We start from the raw sequence: 26,930 nt of genomic DNA, 5'->3' as shown, positions 1-26,930 counted from the left end.
GTGGAATCCAATTCTGGCCAATCACAGCGGTGCCTTTTTAGAACCAGTCCAAGACCGTGCCACTTTTAGATGGAAATTGCATTAGTTAGTAAAGCGATATCTAAAAGGTGTATTTTTAAAAAAAAAAAAATTAACAAGTTAAGTATGATAGTTAATGTGTTTATTGTTTCAGGTATGATTTGGATTTAAATTAAGCTAATTATCTTATTATTAGGATTTTACATTTCTCTTCTAATTTATAAAAAAAATTAGTCCATCTATTCTAATATATTTAAATTTAGCTTTCATGTTTTAAGAAAATTAAGAATTTAGTCTAATCGAGTTAATAATTAATTTTCAATTTTCATAAGGTATACGAATTCAAATTTAACAAATTAAAGTATAGGGATTAACTTATTGATTTTTATAAAATAAGGAAAAAAAATCCAGAGTTAGATCTATTTAAAATAAAAAATTATATTATAATTTATTTTATTTTTAAAAATAATAATTAAATAATCGTTAGGCACCATTGAACTAGTACTGTTTTTTTTTGTGGTAAATTATTTCTCTATTTTGAGGGCACATTGCAACTATATATCTTGAATTTTTTTCACAAAAAAAGGGATTGTTCTTTTTTAATTTTAAAAGAAATAAGTAGTCCATAATTTTCTCTGTCTAGCTTTTATTTAAAAAATTCGTTTAGAAATGCTAACTTATAGGATTATGGTATAGTCTTTTAGACAATATATTATACAAAATTGAATCTACCCGTATTCATCAATTTATTAAGCTGGGTTTAAATAGAGAGTGCATTCATCTACGATTAATGTACAAATTACGGTAGCAACGAAATTAAATAATATAACATGAGATAGAAAGTAAACTAAATGCACTGCATTACCCATCCAAACCCACGTAAAATTTATGAACAGATTTTTTATTAGGCATAAATTATTACATCACTGTTACTGTTTTTATCTTTCCTTTGTTACGCACAATGGATAGGAATCTTTATATAAATATAATAATAATAATTATTATTAAAAGCTTGTTAGTCTATTATTCAAATTCATTTTCTCTCTAAAGGATATGATTAACTAAAACTTTTAAAATTATTCAAAACAGTCGAAAATAGTTGTATAATAACATTAAAATAAACTATGAATTCCAATTATGAAGAACTCTTTAAAGATTCATAATCAAAGGTTTGGTAGTACATCATTCCATTTTTTTCCCTCTTCCTCGGCACATCACTACTTTAACAAGTTATATGCTAATTGTCTAATCTCATTGGTAGAAAAATAAAACATTGTTGAAATTTCAAATTGTAAATATTTATAGGTAAGTAGTCTCTAAATTAATTTAAACTTTATTATTTTTCTTTCCTTTAATATTGTAATGATTAAAAAAAACCACAATACTAGTCATACATATTACATTATATATATTTGCTGTGATGCGGTAATGATAAAGTCGAGGTTTTATAATATTTGAGATTTAGTTTGCGTAAACTAAATGTGGTTTATTCATTAAGTATAAAAATGTTATTGCGTTTTATAAAACAAAAGAAAATTTCACAAATTTTCTACGAAAATAGTCATGTGGGCAAATGTGTTGCATGATTGTTAAACCAAGGGGAAAAGGGGTCACTAGTTAAGACCTTTTCCCTCTATATTTAATATTTAAAATTTTTATATATTTTTAATTTTCAAAACTTTTTGAAGACTCTTTCTCATAAATTTCCCGGTGAAATTAACCATAGCTAGCTATGGGTATGAGGTTGAGACAAGTGTCCACTTGACGCACCATCTTACCTCACTCTTCCCCATTGAAAATCTGTTTTCATGCTTTGAGAAAATGTGATCCCCTCACTCCTTTCACATTTGGTCTTAGTCCAAACCCCATTTCAAATGCCGAGTCCATCGCCATTTGCCACCTCTCTCTTTTATTTTGCAATTAATTTAACAAAATACTGCTTATATAATCCCTTTATTCCCTTTCTTTTTCTCCATTTATGGACACCGGAGCATGACTCTCCTTTGATACACCTACTGTTGTTGATGAAACTCTTCGTTATATCCTTTCTTTCTTCCCAAGGAATCATCCCTTTTTGGTATATTCCAAGTTAAATCTTGTGGAAACCCTTTGCCTGGAAATAAGCTGTTATATATGGACCCCGTTGATCATCATATCGTTTCTCTGGTTCAGTCATCAGATGGGATAAAACGAGTAGTCAACGAGATGGACTTCTTTGCCGATGACCGATCTTCCAAACAACACGATAAGGCTGATGATGATGTTCATCATCATCATCATGTGAAGACAGAAAGTGAACATCATGGAGCAGACCAAGATGATGATGTAAATGTAAGGGAATTGTCATATACACACACACAGACATATATAACATACATACTAACAAGCTATTGAACTTTTGATTGTTTTGTTTTAGACTGGTTTAAATCTCTTGACAACTAATACTGCAAGTGAGAAATCATCAGTTGCTGGTGATGGAATTACATCATCACAGAATCTGAAAGAGAAACAAAGGGTAAATCAGGTTGGTGAATGATGCCTATAACAACATATTTGATGAGGATTTTTGAATGGTTTTGGAAGCTAATATTAGACGAACTTTTTCATGGGTGCAGTTAGCAGATGTCCGAGCTGAATTAGATCGAATAAACGCAGAAAATCAACGTTTGAAACTCACTCTTAATCAGGTGAATAGCAACTACTATGCTTTACAGATGCATCTCGTTTCATTGACGCAACGACACCGGAACCGAATAGCTGAAAGTTCAGAAGCTAATACTCAGGTAAAATTGCAGCAGAAATCAGAATTACACCAAACACAAGTTGAGTTTCCATGTAAAGTAATATATTTTATGTGTGTTCCTTGATCTTGTTTGTATTAGATGAATAGACCAATAGAAGAGAAAACACATGGTGAAGGTATGGCGGCAAGGCAATTCATGGATCTGGTTCAAACAGAAACAAAGGCTGAAAATGATGAGCTTTCAGAATCTTCTTCAGAGGATCGATGTCAGGAGTTATCAGGTTCGCCTGGGAACACCATTGTTGAGTCTATGGAGAGAAGACAAAAGAACAATACAAGCAGGAATCAAAGAGAAGATACCCCTGAAGGCCTTCCTCATCCTGCAGGATGGTTATCTAACAAAGGTCCCAAGTTCAATACCTCAAAGGATAATGAACAAGCACAACAGACCATGGCCATGATTAGAAAAGCTCGTGTCTCGGTTCGAGCTCGATCCGAAGCATCAATGGTAAGCTCTTAGATTTATTCAATTTTTTCTATTAATTGAGTGTTGAAATTTATTCAATTTCTGTTTTCAAATATTAAAAAGCAAATCCAGTTTGATAACTACTTCTGACAAGTAACATAGCAAAAGAATCAAACTCCCCCACGTGCAAGAAAAACATGGCGGTGACGGAGCACACAATTTTAGGTTGGCACCCGCCTACTTTTGTTGAAGTAGGTTTTTAAGAAAGTAGCAAAAGTTGTAAAGTTAAATACAACATTTTCAAGAACTCTATTTAATTTCTTTCACAGTACATACAGTTTATATCTAAATGGTTGCTAGCTAGTTCCTTAGGGTTCATCAACTCTAGCATTCCATGACCCTACCATAAAATTCCCTTTCTTAGGAGTTTAGTTATGCAAGTTTAGGGTTTGTATTTATTTATGTACTTCTTCAATGGCTGCAGATATCTGACGGTTGTCAATGGAGAAAATATGGGCAGAAGATGGCAAAAGGAAACCCTTGCCCTCGAGCTTACTACCGTTGCACCATGGCTACTGGTTGTCCAGTTCGCAAACAAGTGTGTTGGAATTTTTAGTTTAAGTGATTAGGGTTCAATGGTTTCACTTACCAATGATAGCTTTGAAATGCATGCATTAAACAGGTGCAAAGGTGTGCGGAGGATCGAACCATCCTTGTTACAACATATGAAGGAAACCATAACCATCCACTACCACCAGCTGCCATGGCAATGGCATCAACAACATCAGCGGCAGCATCGACGCTACTATCTGGATCAATGCCTAGTGCAGATCATGGGATTATGAACTCGAATATCGTCCCAAAAGGGATGCTTCCTGGTTCACCAAATTTGATCACCCTTTCAGCTTCAGCACCATTTCCTACTGTCACGTTGGACCTCACTCACCCCCCTAATCAAAGGCCATTACACCAACTTCATCCCCTTTCTCCAAATTGGCCTCACAATATTTCAAGTTTGCCGGCTCACCTGCTTGGCCACCCAATTTACAACCAATCCAAGCTTTTGGGCACTTACCTTAGCTCTCAAGGAAACAATGAACTCCCCGTCCATTTATCTCAAAATCAAATGCAGGGGCATCCCATGGTTGATACGGCTGCCACAGCTGCCGCCATTACAGCAGATCCCAACTTCACTGCAGCACTGGTTGCGGCCATTACTTCCATTATCGGCAATTCTCATCGAGACAATAGTGGTAATAACAATAGCACAACTTCAAGAAACACCGGAGACAACAATACTTAAACTATATTATAGAGAAAAAAAAAACATTTTGTTTGAACATTAATGTATTTAATTGGCAGTTTGTAACTTTTTTTTTTCCTTACAAAATGGGGTACATTTTACTTGTAACTTTTTTTTTCTACTCTTAGAACGTTATCTTCTAGGGTTTTCTGTTTACATGCATGTGTATCTTGTTCATGCGAAGGCTAACAAGATTTTATGTTTTTCCATTAATTACATATTGCATGAAATAATATATATGTGGAAACATTTTTGGCGATTCGACTTTTATTTTCTAAAAACAAAGATGGAGTCCCCACCAATCCTTTTTATTAGGTGTGATCGGATCACCTCGTAATTTAATTATTTTAATAAAAGGTTAGATTTACTAAAACGATGATTTTCGGTCTACAAAATCCAAAAAATGAGTTTGGGAGTCGGTTACGCATGAGGAAGGATTAGCACCCTCATAATGCCCAAAATTGGTACCTAGTTAATTACTTAATGTCTTAGTGTCAAGAATTGAGAATTTAAAGAAAATTTAAAATGCGATCTCCTTTTTCGCATGATGTTATTTGATTAAAATATCGTTAACTAAATTAAATTTTATGAAAGGGACTTCTTATTTCGAATTAATCGAGAAAAAAATCGTGTCCCATAAGTTAGGGCACGATATCTCGAATCCTCAAAAACAATAATACTTGTCATTTGATTATTACCTAAATCCTACGTGTCTTGAATTTTAAATAGGATGTTTGGTTATTTTTCTAAGAAGAGATCATACTCCATAAGTTAGGAACATGACTCCTCAAATCCCGAAAATAACGAACATTGCCTCGGTTTTAATTATTTTTCATGCGCTTGTGCGAAAAAACGGTTGAGTATATGCTGGTCTAGTTAAATAATCTTAAATAAATATACCCTGCAGATGCAGTGGTAAGTCGATTCTCGTATCCATAAATAAATATACGCTATTCTAGTTAATTACCCTTAATTTATCATAATTCGATCTGTGTATATTATGGAAGTTAAAAATTTAGTTCAATTCTCTGTTAACACATAAAACTTAAATAGTTGGTTTTTGCTACTTCGTTAGATATAAATTATTGAATATTAATTTTCAGCTACGTGATTTAACAACAAAATTTAATAGTATTCACTTAATTGGATTAATTTATCAATTTTTGTCACTACAATTACATAGTTAGGGCTATGTAAAAATTCAGTCAACTGCTTGTTCATGGGCCAGGATTAAACAAGGTTTTTATGTCTAGCCCAACCTGAATAAAATTTAAATAATAAAAAATATTTTTAAATTTAAATTTAATTATGAAAATATATGAAAAATTAATATTAAAAACATATTTTAATATCTTTTAAAAAATGAAATGGGTTTTTTTGGCGGGCCATGTCGAAAACAGTCCTAGGCTTGAATTTTTTTGAGCTGGGCTGTGACTTAGCCCGTATTATGGACAAGTCTAATCATGATTAGTAAATAATAAATTTATATGAAAACTAAATACTTAAGGTATTTTTAAAAAGAAATTTCTCAGTCATCACTTTTTTAGCGTAGTAGAGGGATCAAATTATATCAAATTAAAGAAATAAAATAAAATTTCAAATTTTAGCATAATAGAGGGACTAAAAAAAGAATTATTATTATTTTTTTAATATTTGAAGGATTTGTATTTTATAAAGTTTTATTTCAAGATGACAAAATTATTGTATTAACAAAATAACAACATAAGCAATGAAATAAAATGACGATACTATAATGAATACAATAATAAGAAATAATAATAACAATAATGAAAAAATTCAATTAATAATACTATATATGATAATAATAGTGAAATAATATAAAATGTATGATAATATAATTATATCCAAAATAAAATATACTAATAGTATTAATAGTATTAATAGTATCAACATTTAAAAGTAAAGGCAAAATAAAATAAATAGGAAATTTGGGGAAAAATAGTAAATGACTATAACATAATAATAATAATAATAATAATAATAATAATAATAATATCTAATGAAAAAAATAAAAATAAAATAAAAAATAATGTAAATAAAATTGCATAATTTAGACAAGAGGAGAAATATAAATAATCATAAAATAAAAGTGCCCGAAATGATAAAATAAAATAATGAAATAAAAAAAGTAGGCAAAGGACAAAATTGAAATCCAAAAGAAATTCTAAGTATAAATATAAAAAAAAGGCAAAACAAAGGATTAAATCAAAAGAAAATAAAAAGTACAGGGATCCAGGGTGTTATTTTCCTCAACCCAGCATACGTGACATTCCCTTGGTAGGTCAACAGTGGGTTAAGGGACTAATTTGTAGATAAATTAAAATTATGGGGTAAAAATTAAAACCAAATTATGAGGTAAAAATTAAAACCAATAAAAAAGAAATAGGACGAAATTAAAAAGAAGCAAAAAGCCAGAAGACCAAAATGCTAATTAAACCCTTCCCTTGAAAACACACAGATCCTAGATGGATCTGGATTGGGTCATCGGGTCAGCTTCAAAACGACGTTCTCTTGGAGCTTCTAAAGCCCGGCCAAAACGACGTCACACCGAGGCCTTATATAAGAAAATTTTTTTTGAACAATTTCACTTCTTTTTTGCGTTTAAAAAAAAATCTCTTCTTTCCTTTTTTCTCTGAACGCGTCTCTGAGTCTGACCATAGGGTTATCGTCGCCTTGTCATGGCCACCGGTCCTCGGCGACGACGACCGTCGCCTCCGGTGGTCGGAGTTAAAAAATGCCTTTTAGCCCTATTTAACCCCTAAGAGTCAGATCTGAAGGTTAATGCCTTCTAAAAATCAGAAAGAATGGAAAAAATAAAAAAAAATATAAAAAAAACTCTCATCCTTGCACTCTCATCGAACCCTCGGCAGAACCCTAATGGGCTCTAAGGTATTCGGGGCCGGAGATAGTTTTCGACGGTGGCAAAAGGCGAAACGACAAGTAAAAGGGTATTATATTTTTTATTTATTATGTTTTTTTAAATATAAAAATAAGAAAAAAAATAAACTACCTTTTGTTTTCTTTGTTCTCTGTTATTTCAAAATCTCGTTTTTTTTTGTATTTCTCCGTAAATGATTACATGCCATTGTTATGGCTTTTATAGCCAATATTATAGAATATCTTATCTTTTTTTTCCTTTTTTTTGTTTTTGATGTTTTCTTTATGTCCTCTGCTTTTTCTTTCTCTTTTGCAGGTATTCATCACAAGATCAACGGCGCTGGGGAGCTGCACCTTGCCATTTTCGTGAAAAAAGGGGGAAAGGCCTTGGGCGGTGCGTCGGTTGACGTGGCAAGGGAGCGGCGCCAAAGCTCTTAGGGTGACACTAGGGTTTCTATTAGTTTTTTAGGGTTTTGTGCTTGGGTTGATGTAGTATTGGGGTTTTAGGGTTTCTGTGGTATTTTTTAATTTATTTGTTTTGCTTATTTTTCTCTGGGCCGAATAAAATTGGCTTGTTATAGCTGCCCTTTTTTACTCATTGACGTGTAACAGGAATGGAGAAAAGACTTTAAGAAGGCTAATTTTTTCTGGTCATGTCGAATCTCGACTTCTTTGGTGCTCCTCTTTTTCAAGTAGTTCATTCTTTCAATCCATTGGTTACTCTACTTCACTGTATCTGCTTCGTTATAACTTTAGGAAGGCAGGATCTAATGTTATAGTTTCATCTTTCTCCATTGCAACTTCAAACAAATAAGATTTGTTGTTGTAGTTTCAATCCAATCCACTGCAACTTCAGGGCTGATAGATTTGTAGCCTTATTCTAACACACTGTAACTTTAGGGGTATAGGAATTGTAACTTTAATCTGATCCACTACAACTTCAGGGATATAAGATTTATAGCTTCAACCCGATCCTCTGCCACTTTAAAGATTTAGGATTCGTAGCTTCACCTTGCTCCACTGCAACTCTAGGGAGGTAAGATTCACCATCGTAGTTTCATTCCAACCCACTACAACTTTAGGGGTATAGAAATTGTGGCTTCAATCTGATCTACTACAACTTCAATGATATAAGATTCTTAGCTTCATTCCAACCCATTGCAACTTCAGGGAGATAAGATCCGCTGTCATAGTTTCATTCCAACCCATTGTAACTTCAGGGCTATAGAAATTGTAGCTTCAATCTGATTCACTGCAACTTTAGGGATATAGGATTTGTAGCTTCATCTTGCTCTACTGCTGTAATAGCCCGATTTTTACCCTAATCGAAACAGTGGTTTTGGGACCACAAATTCGAGTCTTAAAAATATTTTAATATTTTATTCTGTGTTTATAATGTGTGAATTTACATGTGTGAAAGTTTTGTGAATTAATTTTGTTGTTTGAGTGTCGATTTAATAAAAAAGGGCTTAATCGCATAAAATGAAAATTTAATGGTTAAATAAGAAAGTGCCTAATTGTTGTTGTCTTTATAATTTGGAGGCCTTATGTTGAAATTTAGCCAATATTATAAGGTAGTGGACGGCATATTGTTTTATTATATGGTTTTTATACATTAAAAATAAAAGTTAAAAATGATAATATTATAATATATAAAATCTACAAATGCCCATGTTCAATTTTTGAATTTGATGATGATTTTATGTCTTGCCATTGTTGAAGGTTTGTTGTTTTTGTTGTTAGATGATGGGAAATAAATATATGTTGTTAGATTTTCATGTTATAATTAGTTATTTTTGATAAAAATGTGTATTAAGGACTAAATTAAGAAAATATTAAATTGAGGGACTAAAATGTGAAATAAATGACATACAAGGACCTATATGAGACTAGGGAGTATTCGGCCATACTATAGTGTAATTAATTTGGAATATTTTGTGTTTTTGTACAATTTGGACTAAATTGTAAAAAATGTGAAATGTCAGGGGCAAAAATGTAATTTGCCCATTTATGTGTTCTTAGACTAAATTAAATGAAAATATGTTTAAATGAGATTTATTTGAATATGTTTAGATCAAGAAACCAAGAAATTGGATTTAGATCGGGGGAAATCGAAAGTAGTTGAGTAGCCGGTCTATTAGTCGACGACATCCGAGGTAAGTTATTAAGAATATATTTTGTATCGTTTTAAATCATCTTAGTAACTATATAATTATGCTGAATTGAATGGTATATATATACATGTAGTGATAAAATTATTGAAATAAGATGTATTGAGTTGTTGACTTTCGGCACTAAGTGTGCGGGTATAAAAATTTATGATAATGAGATTAGCACTAAGTGTGCGAGTTTAATTGTAAAGCACTAAGTGTGCGAGATTGATTATTAAGCACTAAGTATGCGAACTTATTAAATATTTTCGAATACCTATTAGTATCGAGTGTTCGACTTATTGAGTAATCATGATTAGTATAATGAGTAAATACTTGGAGTTCTTGAGTAATAACCGTTATAGTTGTATCCAAAGTTGAGCTTTGTAAGTATTAAACCTATGTGGTGATTATATTTGGAATCAAATATATAAGATGATTCTTTATATCACATGATGATGAAATGCATAATGTATTTGGCCTTGTATTTAAATTTGAAGAAATGTTTATAGTTGAGTAATTATATTGATTTTAGTTAAATCATAGTATTAAGTTAATAATTATCTTATGATATGGTAAGCTAAAGGTAAGATGATTTAGTAGTATGAATTGGTTAAATATTATTCGACATATCAAGTTAAATTGTAAGGTTTATTTGCTTGTAACTTACTAAGCTAAATTAGCTTAAAATGTGTTGGATAATTGTTTTGATGTATAGATTTTGGTGATCGCTACGTGTTCAGAGATCGTCTGTGAAGCTTGTCACACTATCTTCTATATTTTGGTACTTTACTAAGTTGTTTTTGAATAAATGGCATGTATAGTGTAGTGGAAATTTTGATTTTGGAACTAATGTATATAGGTGTAATTAATAGCCATGCGAAAATGGCTTATTTCTTTTGGTTTGAATTTGGTATATATATGCTGCCCAATTTGTTGTATATATGCTGTCCAATTTTTGGTGTAAAAATGCTGCTCAATTTGTTGTATTTATGCTGCCCAAATTGTTGTATATATGCTATCCAATTTTGATGTAAAAATGCTACTCAATTTGGTATATATATGCTGCCCAATTTGTTGTATATATGCTGTCCAATTTTTGGTGTAAAAATGCTGCTCAATTTGTTGTATATATGCTGCCCAGATTGTTGTATATATGCTGTCCAAATTTTAGTGTGAAAATGCTGTCTAGTTTGGTATATAAATGCTGTCCAAATTGATGTATAAGAGCTGTCCAAACAGGGTAGATTACCTATGTTGTAATATGTAGTATAGTTAGCAAGTTGAAATGAAATATGTGTACAAATAAATGTTTAGATATAATGCTTGATTTATGATATTTAATCATATATGTTTGGAAATTTTTTAAGAATTTGAATTATATTAAATTTTGATTAGGTAAATGATAATGATATGGTTGAAATTTTGAAACATGGTTAGTATATGTAATTTGATTAATGATGCATGTTTGATTTTAATTGGTTATGTGCTTATATATATATGGAATGAAATTTCGTGGTTGAGATAGTATAATTTATGAAAAAAAAATTCTGAGTTGGGTTTTGATCAGTAATGCCTCGTAACTCTAATCCGGCGACGGACACGCATCGGGGTGTTACAACTGCAACTTCAAGGAGATAAGATTCGCTATGGCAGATTCAATTCGACCCACTATAACTTTAGGGGTATAAGATTTGTGGTTTCACTGAGCTGTTACATCGTTCCCTAGGGAACAGGACTTATAGAATCCATTTCATAGGCCTATATTCTATGCCAAGCGATTAGAATGTCATGATCGAAATGAATCATATGCTCCTAACTAGATGTATATGAATGATATTTGCATTAATGTAGAATGACATTTTTTTAGAATGATCCCCTTTTAGTGCTTTGGTTGACATTGTTCGTTGTTCGTTAAGGTTTTATCACTGATGTGTTACCATGTCTTCTTGTTCAAATCTAATATATTTGACAGGAAACCCGAAGAAATAATCATAATTTAGACTATTCGTTTCCAGATATTTTCAACCCTTAGATTTGGTTAGTTCTAACTAGTAGTCATGTTTCAGATTCTTGTACTATTTAGAAACCATTCATAGCAATATGTAGAAATCCTTTTACTTGAATATTGTTAGTCCATTAATTGTTATTTTAATGTAAAAATGCTTGAAAAAGGTCGTAACAATGGACAAGATTGAAATTTATTAGGAACAAAACTCGAAATGAAAAGATTAATCAAAATAGCAAACATTGCTAAAACACAAACTGAGTAAAATGAAAATAGGTTGCCCCAAATATCGCAGCATAAGCTTCTCTGCGCAAACTTCTTGAGGAACATTTTGAGCTTGATATGTGTCTAAGAGGTTCAAAGTACTTTGTTGATGCTCCAATATGCAACATTTCTCCTTCTTGTTACATTTGAGGGGAAACAACTATTACATGCCCATTCTTTGGTCAAAATTTGAGCCACCCTTTTTAGGTTTTCAACTCAAAACTCCTTGTGTCTCAAGACGCCCTTTACAGGTTTTCACCTTGGTCTCTTCTCATTTTTTTATTTTTTAGGTGAAGTATTTCTTAACTAAATCCGAATTCACGAGATTGGGCAGGTTTTAGTCATCCATCTCGGTGAGAATCAATGCTCCTCCCAAAAAGGCTTTCTTTACTACATAAGGTCCTTCCCAATTTGGCATCTATTTTCCTCTATAGTCTTTTTGCATGGCCAAGATCTTTTTCAATACCAGGTCCCCCTCATGAAATTTCCTAGGGCGAACCTTTTTGTCATAATTCATTTTTGGCATTATTCGTTTTTAGTACATCTGACCATGACGAATAGCTTTTAACCTCTTTTCTTCTATCAAGTTTAGTTGATCATATTGAGATTGGATCCATTCTACTTTATCTAACTCCAACTCTGATAAAACTCGAAGAGAAGGAATCTCAACTTCAATGGGCAAGACTGTCTCCATTCCATAAACCAATGAGAAAGGTGTTGCCCCGGTGGAGGTTCTGACAGATGTTTGATAAGCATAGAGAGCAAATGGTAACTTCTCATACCAATCTTTATAAGTCTCCGTCATTTTCCCTATGATCTTTTTAATGTTCTTATTGGCTGCCTCCACTGCACCATTCATTTTTTGGCGATATGATGACAAGTTGTGATGTTTAATCTTAAATTGACTGCAGGCCTCTACTATCGTGCTGTTGTTCAAATTTAATGCATTGTCAGATATGATCATTTCTGGCATTCTATATCAACATATGATCCCTTTCTTCAAGAATTTGCTAACTGTCGACTTTGTGGCATTGGCATAAGAAACGGCTTCTACCTATTTAGTGAAGTAATCGATGACCACAAAGATGAATCGATGTCCATTGGAAGCTTTTGACGAGATCGACCCAAAGACATCCAAGCCCCACATAGAGAAAGACCATGGAAAAGTCATAACATGAAGAGGTGAAGGAAGCACATGAATTTTGTCTTCATAAATTTGACATTTATGAGATCTCTTGCTATAATTGATACAATCCCCTTCCGTGGTAGTATAATAATATCTCAATCTCATGGTTTGCTTGTCCATTGTAAAACCATTAGCATGTGTTTCGCAAACACTCTCATGGACTTCTTCTAAGATTTTCCTAGCCTCAACAGCTTCCACACATCTTAGTAGCACCTGATCCTTTCTTCTTTTGTATAAGATCTCTCCATCTAGGGCATACTCATTGGCCAGCCTTCTTAGTGTCATTTTATCGTTCTCAGTTGCCTACCCAGGGTATTCATAATTCTTTACATAGTGCAATATATCATGGTTCCAAGAGTGATCATCATTTTCTTCTTTCTCGATATTGTAACAATGGGTCGGAGCCTCATATATACTCATCTGAATAGGTTTCACATCCTCTTGTTTGTTCACTTTGACCATGGAAGCTAAGGTAGCCAAGGCGTCGGTCATCTGATTTTCATATCGCGAAAGGTAGTAGAAGGTGATATCATCAAACTCCTTAATTAACTCAAGGACCAGCCTTTTATAATTGATCAACTTGGGATCTCTCATCACCAATTCACCTTTGAGTTGATAGACCACTAGTGCAAAATCCCCATATACCTCTAGTACATTGATCTTGCGTTCTATGGTTGCACGGATACTCGTGATACATGTTCCGTATTCTACAATATTATTTGTGCAAAAAAAATCAAGTTTATTGGTAAAAGGATAATAATCTCCGTCTAGGGATACTAGGACTGCCCCAATTCCGTTACCCATGGCGTTTGAAACCCCTTTAAAATTTAGTTTCCAGGGATATTCTTCTGGAGTATCTTCTTCAGTGGTCGCAACATACATAAAATCCTTATTTGGGAAATCAAAATTTAAAGGCTTGTAATCTTCTAAATCCCTGCTAGTTAGAAAGTCCGCTATTGCACTCCTATTTACTGCTTTTTGGTTTACATAGATTATATTAAATTCGGAGAGCAGAATTTTTCATTGAGCCATTCTTCTATTCAACTCAATCGACTCCATTATGTACTTTAAAGGATCCATTTTTGAAATGAGTCAAGCCGTATGGTACAACATGTATTGTCTCAATCTCCAAGTTGTCTAGATTAAGGAGCAACACAACTTCTCAATTGGCGAGTATCTTGTCTCACATTCAGTAAATTTCTTACTGAAGTAATATATCATTTTTTCTTTCCTCCCTGACTCATCATGTTGGCCAAGCACGTATCCCATAAAATTCTAAAATACTGCCAAGTACAGTATCAGTAACTTATCTGGGCTAGGTGGTATCTGTACTGAGTCATTGGACAAATAATGTTTAACATTGTCGAAGGTCTTCTAGAATTCTTCATTTCATACATCTGGATTACGTTTCTTAAGGAGACGGAATATGGGGTCGCATTTCTCGGTTAGTTGTAAAATAAACCGGGTAATATAATTTAATTTCCCTAAGAAACCCCGGACCTCCTTTTGAATGCGCGGTGGAAGAAACTCTTGTATAACCTTAACTTTATCCGGGTCGATCTCAATCCTTTTTCGCTGACTACAAATCCTAGCAATTTTCCGACGTGGCCCCGAAGGTATATTTTGCTGGATTCAGTTTTAGCTGGAATTTTTTCAACCTTAAAAACAATCTCCTCAAGACTTTCACATGCTCCTTTTCTGTTCGACATAAACTTTAATTTCTTTGTACATCATATCATAAAACAAAGTTACCATGGTTCTTTAATATGTTTCTCCCGTATTTTTTAGTTTGAATAGCATCATTTTGTAGCAAAATGTTCCCCACATTGTTACGAATGTGGTTTTTTTCAAGTCTTCAGCGTGCATCTTTATTTGGTAGTATCCAGAGAAGCCATCCATGAAAGAGAACAGTAAATAACCTGTTGTGTTTTCTACTAAGGTATCGATGTAAGGCAATGGGAAATTGTCTTTTGAGCTGGCTTTGTTTAAATCCCTGTAGTCTACACACATTCACACTTTCCCATCTTTCTTGGGGATGAAGACTATATTGGTTACCCACTCTTAGTATTTAACCACTTGTAGGAAGCTAGTGTCGAATTGTTTCTTAACCTCTTCTTTTATTTTTAACAAGACGACGGGTCTCATCCTTCGAAGTTTCTGTTTGATCGGCTTGTATTCTCCTTCTATGAAAAACTGGTGTACTACAATATCAGTACTTAGACCGGGCATGTCATGATACGACCATGCAAAGACATTTTTGAATTCTTGGAGTAACTCAATGAGGTCTTGCTTTGTCTCTGCAGTGATGCAAGCTCTGATTTTCACCTCTTTCTTTTCTTATTTGTCTTTTAAGCTCACAATTTCCACTGACTCTTTGTGAGGTAGAATTTATTTCTCATCTTGTTTTACTATCCTTAGTAAATTAGGAGATAAGTTACAATATCGATCATCTTCAAGGTTCTGAGGTTCTTCTGGACACATATCCTACTCAAAAGGAGACTATGAGTCAACAGTAGCGTAGCTCGTATCATTGATATTCGAAGACCTGTTATAGGAATAAAGGAAGACCCAAAGAACAAATGAATCTAAGAATAATTATCAGTGTAATATGAGTATGAATGAAATGGAAAAAATAGAAAAATATTTGCCAAATGAGACATAAAGATGTATTTTATTAAAATAAAACTAGTGGACATATACATTTTTCACAAAATGGTTCCTATTACTCTTAGGTATAGAGCAATAAGTGTGTTTTAAACATTACTCTGAATTAGTTCTAAAAATTACAGGGATTTCTTCCGCAGTCTAATTGTTCAGAACACTTCCGGGTATATAAGGGCAAATATCTGATAGGTTTTCTTCCCCAATTCCTTCTTCGGATATGGCATTGATGCTCAAGTTTCCTAACATTCCTTCCGCAGTTTTGGTTAACGGGCTCTCTTTTTCTACCATTTTTCGTTCAGGATAAATGATTTCTCTTGACACGAATGTTTTAGATATATGGAGAAATATCATTGGTTCCCCTTTAACCTCTCCCCCACTTAGTCATGCTCTTCTTCTTTCTTGCTTCTTTTCCAATTCCTTCTTCTTCTATCTTACATCTGGCTTATACCCTAAGCTAAAGTGGTATTGTTTGTCTATCAATATTGGTGCCTCGACTTTTCCTTAAAGGTATTTCTAATTCCTATTCTAGGCAAGGCTCCTTTCCTTATCATCAACTGCAGTCCTATCATCGTGGTTTTGGATATTTTTAGCACTGGAATCTTGTTTCCTTCAACAATGAAAGTTGCATTAACAAATTCTAGTGATCAAAAGGAATATTCTATTACCTCTTCATCCGCTACTATGTATGGTACGTTACTAGTTACGGATGCAATAATATCCTTTTTAGTGTTTATTGTTACTAGTCGACCCTTTATTACCAGTTTTAGTTTTTGGTACAATGATAATTTCACTGCCCCAACCAAATGAATCCAAGGCCTACCTAGCAAGCAATTATAGGAGGGTTTGATATCCATTACCAAAAAATCCACCTCATATCTGTTCGGACCAATTAATAGTGGTATTTCAATCCTCCCTATCACCTTCTTTTTTGTACCATCGAATGCTCTCACTATATTATGGCACGTCTTCATGTGAGAGTTATCCACTGACAATCTATTCAGCGTGGATAGAGGCAAGACGTTCAATGCGGATCCATTGTCGATTAACACTCTTAGGAATGTATATCCTTTACAGCGGGTAGTGATGTGTAGAGCCTTCGTGGATCCCATGCCTTTAAAGGTATTTCATCATCATTGAAGAAAATGAAATTGTCGGCACTCAGATAGTTAACTAAACGATCTAGTTTGTTTACAAAGATATTATCAGTGACATAAGTTTCATTTAATACATTCATCAATGCGTTACGATGTGCCTTTAAGCTCAAAAGTAAGGCTAATACTGATATGTGAGCTGGTTATTTGTGTAGCTATTTTACAACATTATACTCGCTATGTTTTAAGAACTTCAAGAATTTCTTAGCCTCGTTCTCAGTTATTGGCTCATTGACAGGTGATTCAAGTCTAGTAGTTTTTTCTTTCTTATGCTCAATTGCCAGGGTATTTTCTTTAAAGGGTTCGGTTCTTGTAGTTGCAAGGTCATAACGCCTCCTACTATGCGTGAAGAAACAAATATCCTAGCCCCCTTCTGAAGTGCCAACTGAGTTCTCCTCTCCCGAGATCGTCACGTTGCAATCATAATTCCATGGAACCTTTTTGCTATCCTTATAAGGAAAAGCCAGGGGTTTTTGAATTATGACTCTTGGCATAGCTTCTGCTCCCATTTCATTACTTATCAGTCATGAAATAATCACCATTAGGTGGTTGAACTTGTAGACTTTCTCCATTGATCCTTCCTCTGATGCACAAACATCTCTGCCTTCTGAGCCCTTCACATCTTCAAAGAATTCCAATTCTTTGTTATCCATCACAATTTGCACTAGAGCTCTGAATTTAGTACACTCCTAAATCTCATGACCTCCTTTAGCGTGGAACTCACAGTAGCTCCTCACTCCTTTGGACATCTCTTTTGAATCTTGAATTATTAATCACACATCTATCAATTTTTGTCAAACCCATTTTAGTGGGGATTTCACCTCTACAACATTGGTTTTGGTCCTCTTACCTCTACCCTCGATTATCGTGATTACCCCTTGGTCAAAATGACTGGTTAACGGATTTCCTGCCATATTAAGTCCTGAGGGATCATTGAACCTTACAATCCCCATCTTGATAAACCTCTTGATCAACTTTTTGAATGCAGTGCGGTTCTCAATCGAGAACCTCGTTATTCCTACATGGTACTGGCATTGAGCATTCACATAATACCACTTTAAGAATGGAGGTTGAATGGGTTTCAAGTAAAACATGGATACTACATGTGCGTGTGAAAAAATTCTAATATAAATTTCCATATGTCATGGAGATAGGTGTGAATTTGAGTTTTTCCGTGTTTGGCTTTCAGTTAGGTTCTTGCCTCGAAGGGCAATGATGGCTAGTTCTCATGGTCCTTAGTTGGCCTACAGTGACCGGTTTTGAATAACTCTTATTGTAATAGCCCGATTTAGGCTTAGTCGGAACAGTGGTTTCGGGACCACAAATCCGACGAAAAAAAAAATGTAATGGCTTGAATTTTCAGAGGTGTCGGAACGGTGATTCGAGATCACTAAATTCGACAAATGGGTAGAAAATATTATTAATTTAGTAAGTATAAGTTAAATATGAAGTTAGGAAAATTTTTGAAATAGTGAATAGTGCACTAGAAATAAATATTAAAATAATTAGAATCGAAATGAGGTATCAAGACCTCGGGGATTTTAAACTGAGCCATAAATATTTTTATAAATATTTATGGAGTGTTAAAAAGTTAGTATTAAAGTTTCGTTAAGAAATTTTAAAGTTCCGATAATTAATTGAACTAAAAGGACTAAATTGTAACAAATGCAAAATTTTGGGAAATGATTAAATAGCTTAAATGATAAAAGGAAGAGGGCTTAAAAGGAAATAGACCCAAGGTCTATTTGGGCTGGACGGCAGAGGCATGAAATCAGCAAGAAAGTAAGGAGAATTAAGGGCAAAATTGGAAAATTGCAAAATTTGCTTAATAAAGTTAGGACCCAAGTGGAATTATCTAGATTTCTCTTCATTTTTCTGAATTCTCATCAGCTAAAACACCATGGAAGGGCTTCTTCAAGCTGGTTCTTCATATTTTTATTACAAGTAAGTTCAATTCTTGACTATCTCTTGAAATTTTTGTATTTTTATGACTTTTACAACTAGGCCCACTTGTTAAATCCATTAGTTTTTGATTTTATGAAAGAAGTTAAAAGTTGATATGAATATGTGCTGGAAGTATATGATGATTTAGCATGAAATTAGAGCTTTAAATTGTTCATATGCTGATTTTATTGAAAGAATTGAATAGAAAGTGAATGTTTGGGACCTAATAGTAAAAGAGTTTGAAGATAGAGTTATATGTGGAAATTCTGAATTTCAATAGTTGTGTAACAACTTATAATGTCTAGTAAAGTACTAATTGAGAAAATTAGATTAATTGAGGGGTTAATTGAGAAAGGACCGAATTGTATAAACTGTGAAATTTGGGGCAAAATGGAAATCAACATTTTGCACTAAAGCAGTTTTGGACAGCAGCAGTAGTGTAACTTTGAAAAATCACCAAAAATTGTATAGATTGAATTAGAGGATGAATAAAATATGAAACTAAAGCTTATTGAGTCTAGTTTCTTATAAAAGAAATGATGTGAGCAATGGAATTGTAAATCATGAGATATAATAGATTTTGTGAGACAAGGTCAGAATGAATTCGGGTTCCCCTGTTCTGACTTTGGAAAATCATTAAAAATTGTACAAAAATGATTATGAGTTATAGTTTATATGGTTAGAATCCTTAATGAGTCTATTTTTAGAAGAAACAAGCTAAAACATCATCCAAATTCTGTACAATGAGATAATTAATTTTTAGTGAAGAGTGGTCGGAACTGTCAGACAGCAAAACAGGGGAAACTTTAAAGAATAAACTGTACTATTTGGCTGAACCAAAAATTATGAAAATTTTATGGTATGAAGATATGTGAGTCTAGTTTCAGGGAAAATTAACGGATCTTAATTTGGAGCTCTGTAGCTCCGGATAAAAATAATTTAGTGACTCTGACTCGGATAAACAGCTTTGAATATACATGTTAGTGAATATTGAAATTATGGTTAATGTTGTTTAAGTGTGTTATACACATTAAGGATGTGGAATGGAGAGGAGGAGGAGGAAAATTGGGAAATATATGAATGATTCGTGTATAAATGGTCATATGTTTGATTATAACTCATAAACGATGAAATATGAATGATGCTTATTTTTGTGCATTATTGATCATGTTTTAAGCTCATGTGTGAAAATAAAGTTTCATAGTATGTGTGTATGGTATATTCAGTATATGATTTGGCATGAAATAATACCATGAATGGTTTATGAATTAACACATGTTGGTAAGCCTGATATATGAATAAATGATCAAATTGAGCGGAACGCCGGATTTGAGTACTTCTGATCAAGTGACAAAGTGATAAGTGGTAGCTTTAGCTACACTTATCTGATCAAGTGACAAGTGGAAAGTGATAAGTAATAGCTTTGGCTATACTTATCTGATCAAGTGACAAAGTGATAAGTGATAGCTTCGGCTACACTTATCTGATCAAGTGACAAGTGAAAAGTGATAAGTGATAGCTTCGGCTATACTTATCTGATCAAGAGACAAAGTGATAAGTGATAGCTTTAGCTACACTTATCTGATCAAGAGACAAAGTGATAAGTGGCTACACTTATCTGATCAAGAAACAAAGTGATAAGTGGCTACACTTATCTGATCAAGAAACAAAGTGATAGGTGGCTACACTTATCTGATCAGGGACAAGTGATAATTGATCATACGTAAGACCATAGTTATACTATGGCAAAGTGAAAGTGAAGTACTCAATTTTCCGTGACCGTTCCCTAATTTGATTAAGGATGGTAAGTGACAAATGGGCCCAAAAGAATTAAAGTAAATGGATAAGTGGTAGTGTATTTATATCAGGACGATGTTGTTATTCAAACTAAAGTGATATTTTCATTGCTAAATTGAGAATTTCATAAATGTGTTATTGAATGGTATAATCAATAAACATTGAGTTAAATGGTAAATACGTATTAGTTTTGAATTTGATGTCATTGAATTGTACGTGAATTAAATGGAAATTGCTAGTGATATGATTTAAATTATGAGCATGAGAAATTGCGAATTGAATGAAATGGAAATGAAGCATTAAATTGCATGAGTATGTATCGGGTCTCGCAGGCCCTAATTATTATGATTATAATATTTTGAGGATATATTGTGAAAAGTTATAGAAACATGTTAATTATTTTGAAAGTTTTAATTTTGATGAAATTTTATAACTCGGTTAAATACGTTTACAAGTGTATGTGTTTTGGTAATGCCTCGTACCCTATTCCGGTGTTGGATACGGGTAAGAGGTGTTACACTTATTATACACACTCGCAATGTTTACTTCATTTTCTTTCTTTCTTGGGGTAGACCTTTTAGCATTTTTCCTTGTCTCTATTTTTCCACTCTTTACTGCATTCTCAACTATTTATCCAAACATTACTATATCTGAGAAGCTCTTGGTAGCACTACCTAGCATATGGTTAATGAACGAGGCTTTCAAAGTGTTTATGAAAAGCATTGTCGTCTCCTTTTCCAGAAGAGGTAGCTGAACTTATGTTGCCGCCTCCCTCCATCTTTGAGCATATTGTCTAAAGCTTTCAATTTACTTCTTCTCCATGTTTTGCAGTGTAATTCTATTGAGTGTCATGTCGGTCACATAATTGTATTGTTTCATAAAAGTCTGTGCCAAGTCGTTCCATGAATTGATTTTGGCATGGTTAGCTGATTGTACCGTTTGGCAACCAACCCGATCAAACTATCCTGGGAGCAATGGATTAATAATTGGTTGTTATTGACATATCTCGTCATTCTTCGACAGAACATTGTGATATGGGCTTCAAGATAACTAGTCCCATTGTATTTTTTGAATTCTGGAGTTTTAAATTTTGGTGAGAGTACTAGATTCGAGACTAAACTCAATTTCTTGGCATCGTCCCCGAAAAGGTAGTCAGCACTCTCCATAGAATTTCTCCTCCAACCACTTGCACCGATCTTCTAGCTGTTTTGGAAAATCTATTTTTACTCTATCCATTTCCACCATGTCGTCCAAATCTGGAATAAAAGGGTCGGTCAGATTATCTTTAGGATTGGAATCTGAACCCGTTGGGTAATTCATCGATCCTGAGGTGCCGGCCTGGTATTGTTGTGGTCTTATAGTATCGGGTACTCTTTGTGGATATGTATTCGGTTGGGCTTGGGCATTCAATGGGGTAAAGCCTAGGGGGTATGTAAGGTCTTCATTATCATCCCTAGAGTTAATCACAATACTCTTCCATTTTTCAATCCCTCTGGCCAGTAACTAGGTCAACTGGCTTATTATACTTCGTTGGGACTCTTGTATTTGGACCTTAATATCTTCTTGTACCTTAGCTAATTGGTCTTGCAATTGCGCTTGCAACTGATCTTACATGTCTTTCTGAATTTATTCTAGTATCTCTAACCTTTGATCTATGGTTTTGGTTTTACAACGACTACCGTAACGATATTCGGTTGGTGGATTCTTGTTGGTTTCTAGAGTAACTGTCATAATTTTAATTAATTAGGGTCCTTTTATGGAATTTAATGCATGTGATGAAATGTAATGCTGAGATTGAAAAATGAATACAAAAAGAGGCATTGATTCTGATTCAATTCTATTAGAACAACTTTACTAGAAAATAAATTTCTTTACATAAAACGAGTACATTTTACATATACGGCATTACTCTAATACTCAAAGCCTTGTCTTTTCTAAGAAGCCAAGCTAATTCTCTGTCATGATCTGATTCTGATTCTTATCTCAAGCTTAGCATGTCAACTTGAACCGCTAAGGTTTACAAATGGTTGGCTACTTCTCGTACTTAAGTCAAAGCTTTGCCTATGATGTGATCTCTATCCCTGATTTGACCTTGAGACTGTTAAAGTTTCTCTTTCTAATATTCATTATTCATTTCAAGAAGCTCAACTCGAAGTTCACAATTTTATAATTCGGCCTCGAGCTTTTCTATCTTTCCCTTCAACTCTTCAATTGCTTTCAACTTAATCACAGAGTTGCGACTACGATGTTAATGCAGTGACCTTTTTAATTCCGCTACCCGAGCTCTCAATCCAACTTTTTCATTTTGGCTTTCTAACAAATCCCTTTTTAGAGCATCTTTTCAGACTCGAGCATCTTGGAATTTCTTTTCCCATCGATCAGCTCTAATATTTTCTTCTTAGATTTCTGGTCATTATTGTTCCGATGTTTTATCCAACCCGGCGGTCTTTATTGACAAATGCAGTTTCTTATAATCTATTTTTAATCTGTCGAAGCCTTCCTCAGCCTTGTTTTTCCTTTCCTCATTTTCTCGGCTTCTAACTTTTGGACGTTGACGTCTAATCCTAGCTGAATCTTTCCCTCTTCTAATTTTCCTATCCTTTTCTTTAGCTCCGAACTCTTCTTTTCTACATCTTGCTTTACGATCTCTAATTTAGATAGGATCATTTGCAAGTGTTCTTCTATCGGCCGAATACATCATTTGCAAGTGTTCTTCTATCGGCCGAATACTTTCTTGATTTGATGAATGGACATTGTCATTAATTCGTTTACGCCACCACCAATCATATTCGGGGTTCGACATGGGATTTGCGGTAAATCTTTTAATTTTGTGAGTTTGGTTTCAGGCGTTCGATATTTCACAAACTTCATTTTTGTAATTATCACCTTTGTATGCAAACTCACATTGAGCCAGCCCTTGCGTTACCAGTATAAATTGCCTCGACCTATACTGTCTTGATATAAGTAGAGGGGCATATCCAATAGCTCCATATATCCCGAGTAGAGGAACCTAGTCAAAGTCTCTACATCGATACAAAATTTTATTAGGGATCATCTAAGGGTCCCTTCATTCAACGTCATCGTCTTGGAGACTCTAGAGAATTGCCATCTACTTTTCTTCAGAAATGTTGTCTCATCTTAGGATAACCACGAATTTTTTCAACAGAGAGTAGTCCTCAGAGAACACTCGATAAGAGACTTTTTCTACCTTCCAAAAGTGGCTATGAAACCAGGCTAGCAAGAGTTGTGCACATCCGATAAATCTTTCTTCTCCCGCTCTCTGGCATACACTTAAAGATATGAAAGTTTCAACTAAAATTGCTGGGACGGGTATGGCCCTTTTGTCAAGCCAGTCAAATAGATATGAAACTGCATCATCAATGTGCCCTAGTGCTTTAGGGAAAATGATTAACCTAAAAATACTCAAGGAAAAAACGTCGACTCTTTTTTTCGCATCCGGATGTACCAAAATCAAATCCCATAAACTTTCAAGGGATGCATTTACTATCCCCTTTTTTCCTTAATTTGGGCCATGACCCATTGCTCACTTATCCCAATTATGTTCATTAATCTCTTTAAGAAAGTCGAGACGTTGGCGGCTCTAGAATAAGCTTTGTTGATTTAGATCCTTGGGCAACGGAGCAGAGTTGTGTACTTTTCTATGGTGGGCACCAAGTCTACCTTCCCAAAAGTGAAGCAGCTATAGGCAGGATTCCAATACTAGGAAAGAGCTCGAAATAGGTGTTTATCCACTTTGACATTGATTAAGTAAGGCAAATCACCATATTCACGGTAGAGTAATTGCTTGATTTTGTCATCCCATTGGTCTCATATTACTTTCAACTCTTGAAGATTATTCTAAGTCACACTAATGCGGGTGAAATCCATAATACCAACATGTACCCCTCCATCAGGCTGTCACCTTTCTATTGTTGTATTTTTTTGAACCATATTCGTACGGCCGCATTGTCTTCCACTTTATCAAGAAATCTCTTTTCCATGACGAACTCTCTATTTAGCAACTGAACGCGAATCAACACCCTTTTCTATGATGAAAATGAAATACAAACACATGCAAAACAAAACGAAACAAGTCATACATATCATTCAAAGCTAGAATACACAACAAGAAATAATAAATAGAATCGGGTGAGCATTAAATATTTGATATGGTTCTACCTAGGGTAGGTTCTTTAGGGCTCATTATATACTGCTCAATTCTAAAGTAAGGGTACCTGAACCAGCAGATTCCTTAATCCTCACCCATTATAGGCTCATACGGATTGAGTTTAGTTCAGGGGAATACATTTCCCTATGGCTGTACGGAGATGAAGACCTCACGAAGACATAGGTACGGATGTATTCCGAAAGCGATCCACTATCCTATACAGAGGTTAAGACCTCACGAAAGAATAGCTTCCCACTCTCACTTAAGGCTAAAATGGAACGATTATGCCATGCAATATATGTGAAAATATACTAAGAGAAACTCAAACCAATAAAACAGACATACTAAATCATTATGTAACCTGAGATAACAAAGACATTACTTACCATTAAAATAAAACATGAAGGATGAAATATAATGAAGGGATCGTCAATTTAAACCGAATTATCAATTTGCGACAAAAACACCAAAAAGTAATCAACTTGCGGCTTGACTCTCTTATTTGTCCCCAATAGAGTCGCCAAGCTGTCGAAACCCTTTTGGTGATTCGACTTTTTATTTTTTAAAAACGAAGATGGAGTCGCCACCAATCCTTTTTATTATGTGTGATCGGATCACCTCGTAATTTGATCATTTTAATAAAATGTTAGATTTACTAAAATGATGATTTTCGGTCTTCAAAATCTAGGAAATGAGTTCGGGAGTCGGTTACGCATGAGGAAAGATTAACACCCTCATAACGCCCAAAATAGGTACCTAGTTGATTACTTAATATCTTAGTGTCGAGAATTAAGAATTCAAATAAAATTTAAAGTGCGATCCCCTTTTTTGCATGATGTTATTTGATTAAAATATCGCTAACTAAATTAAATTTTATGAAAAGGCCTTCTTATTTCGAATTAATTTAGAAAAAAAATCATGTCCTGTAAGCTAAGGCACGATATCTCGAACCCCCAAAAATAAGAATACTCATCATTTGATTATTACCTAAATCCTACGTGTCTTGAATTTTAAATAGGATCTTTGGTTATTTCGGCTCTAAGAAGAGTCCATACTCCGTAAGTTAGGAGCATGACTCCTCGAATCCTGAAAATAACGAATATTCCGTAAGTTAGGAGCATGATTCCTCGAATCCTGAAAATAACGAATATTGCCTCGGTTTTAATTATTGTTCATGCGCTTGTGCTGAAAAACGGATGAGTGTATGTAGCAATATTTACAATGTACAACGATGGCAAAATTATTGTTTTAAAAAAATAACAACATAAGCAATGAAATAAAATGACAATACTATAATGAATACAATACTAAGAAATAATAATAACAATAACGAAAAATATTCAATTAATAATACTATATGATAATAATAGTGAAATAATATAAAATGTATGATAATATAATTATATCCAAAATAAAATATACTAATAGTATTAATAGTATTAATAGTATCAACATTTAAAAGTAAATGACCAAAATAAGATAAATAGGGAAATTTGAGGGAAAAATAGTAAATGACTACAATATAATAATAATATCCAATGACAAAAATAAAAATAAAATAAAAAATAACAACATGTAAATAAAATTGCATAATTTAGACAAGAGGAAAAATATAAATAACCATAAAATAAAAGTGCTCGAAATGATAAAATAAAATAATGAAATAAAAAAAATAATTAGGCAAAGGACTAAATTGAAATCCAAAAGAAATTCTAAGTATAAATTAAAAAAAGGCAAAAACAAAGGATTAAATCAAAACAAAATAAAAAGTACAGGGATCCAAGGTGTTATTTTCCCCAACCTAGCATACGTGTCATTCCTTTGGTAGGTCAACAGTGGGTTAAGGGACTAATTTGCAAAGAAATTAAAATTATGGGGTAAAAATTAAAACAATTAAAAAAGAAATAGGACGAAATTAAAAAGAAGCAAAAAACGGAAGACAAAAATGCCAATTAAACCCTTCCCTTGAAAACACGTGGAGCCTGGATGGATCCGGGTTGAGTCATCAGGCGGCTCCAAAATAACGCCATTTTGGGGTTTCTAAAGCCAGGCCAAATTGACGTCGCACCGAGGCCCTATATAAGTCAACAATTTTTTAAAAATTTCACTTCTCTTCTTTGTTTAAAAAAAATCCTCTTCTTTCCTTTTTTTCTCTGAACGCGTCTTTGAG

The 26,930-nt window shown here is 33.7% G+C and overlaps 2 protein-coding genes across 2 annotated transcripts; one reads left to right on the top strand and one right to left on the bottom strand.

The window, feature by feature from the left end:
• The first annotated feature begins 1,837 nt into the window (after nt 1–1,837).
• LOC107921316 (WRKY transcription factor 6-like) lies at nt 1,838–4,786 on the top strand. The gene is made up of 6 exons (NM_001398622.1): nt 1,838–2,349; nt 2,435–2,542; nt 2,634–2,801; nt 2,901–3,269; nt 3,712–3,825; nt 3,910–4,786. Exons 1-6 carry the CDS (start codon nt 2,152–2,154, stop codon nt 4,528–4,530), a joined length of 1,578 nt encoding a protein of 525 aa, NP_001385551.1. The 5' UTR covers nt 1,838–2,151; the 3' UTR covers nt 4,531–4,786.
• Nucleotides 4,787–13,339: 8,553 nt separating this feature from the next.
• LOC107921730 (uncharacterized) lies at nt 13,340–13,840 on the bottom strand. The gene has a single exon (XM_016851551.1). It carries the CDS (start codon nt 13,838–13,840, stop codon nt 13,340–13,342), a length of 501 nt encoding a protein of 166 aa, XP_016707040.1.
• Nucleotides 13,841–26,930: the final 13,090 nt, after the last annotated feature.

Source organism: Gossypium hirsutum, chromosome D01 (assembly GCF_007990345.1).
Source record: "Gossypium hirsutum isolate 1008001.06 chromosome D01, Gossypium_hirsutum_v2.1, whole genome shotgun sequence".
NCBI classification, from domain to species: domain Eukaryota; kingdom Viridiplantae; phylum Streptophyta; class Magnoliopsida; order Malvales; family Malvaceae; genus Gossypium; species Gossypium hirsutum.
Note: the sequence above shows the minus strand (reverse complement) of the source record. Positions and strands in the feature narration are given on the sequence as shown.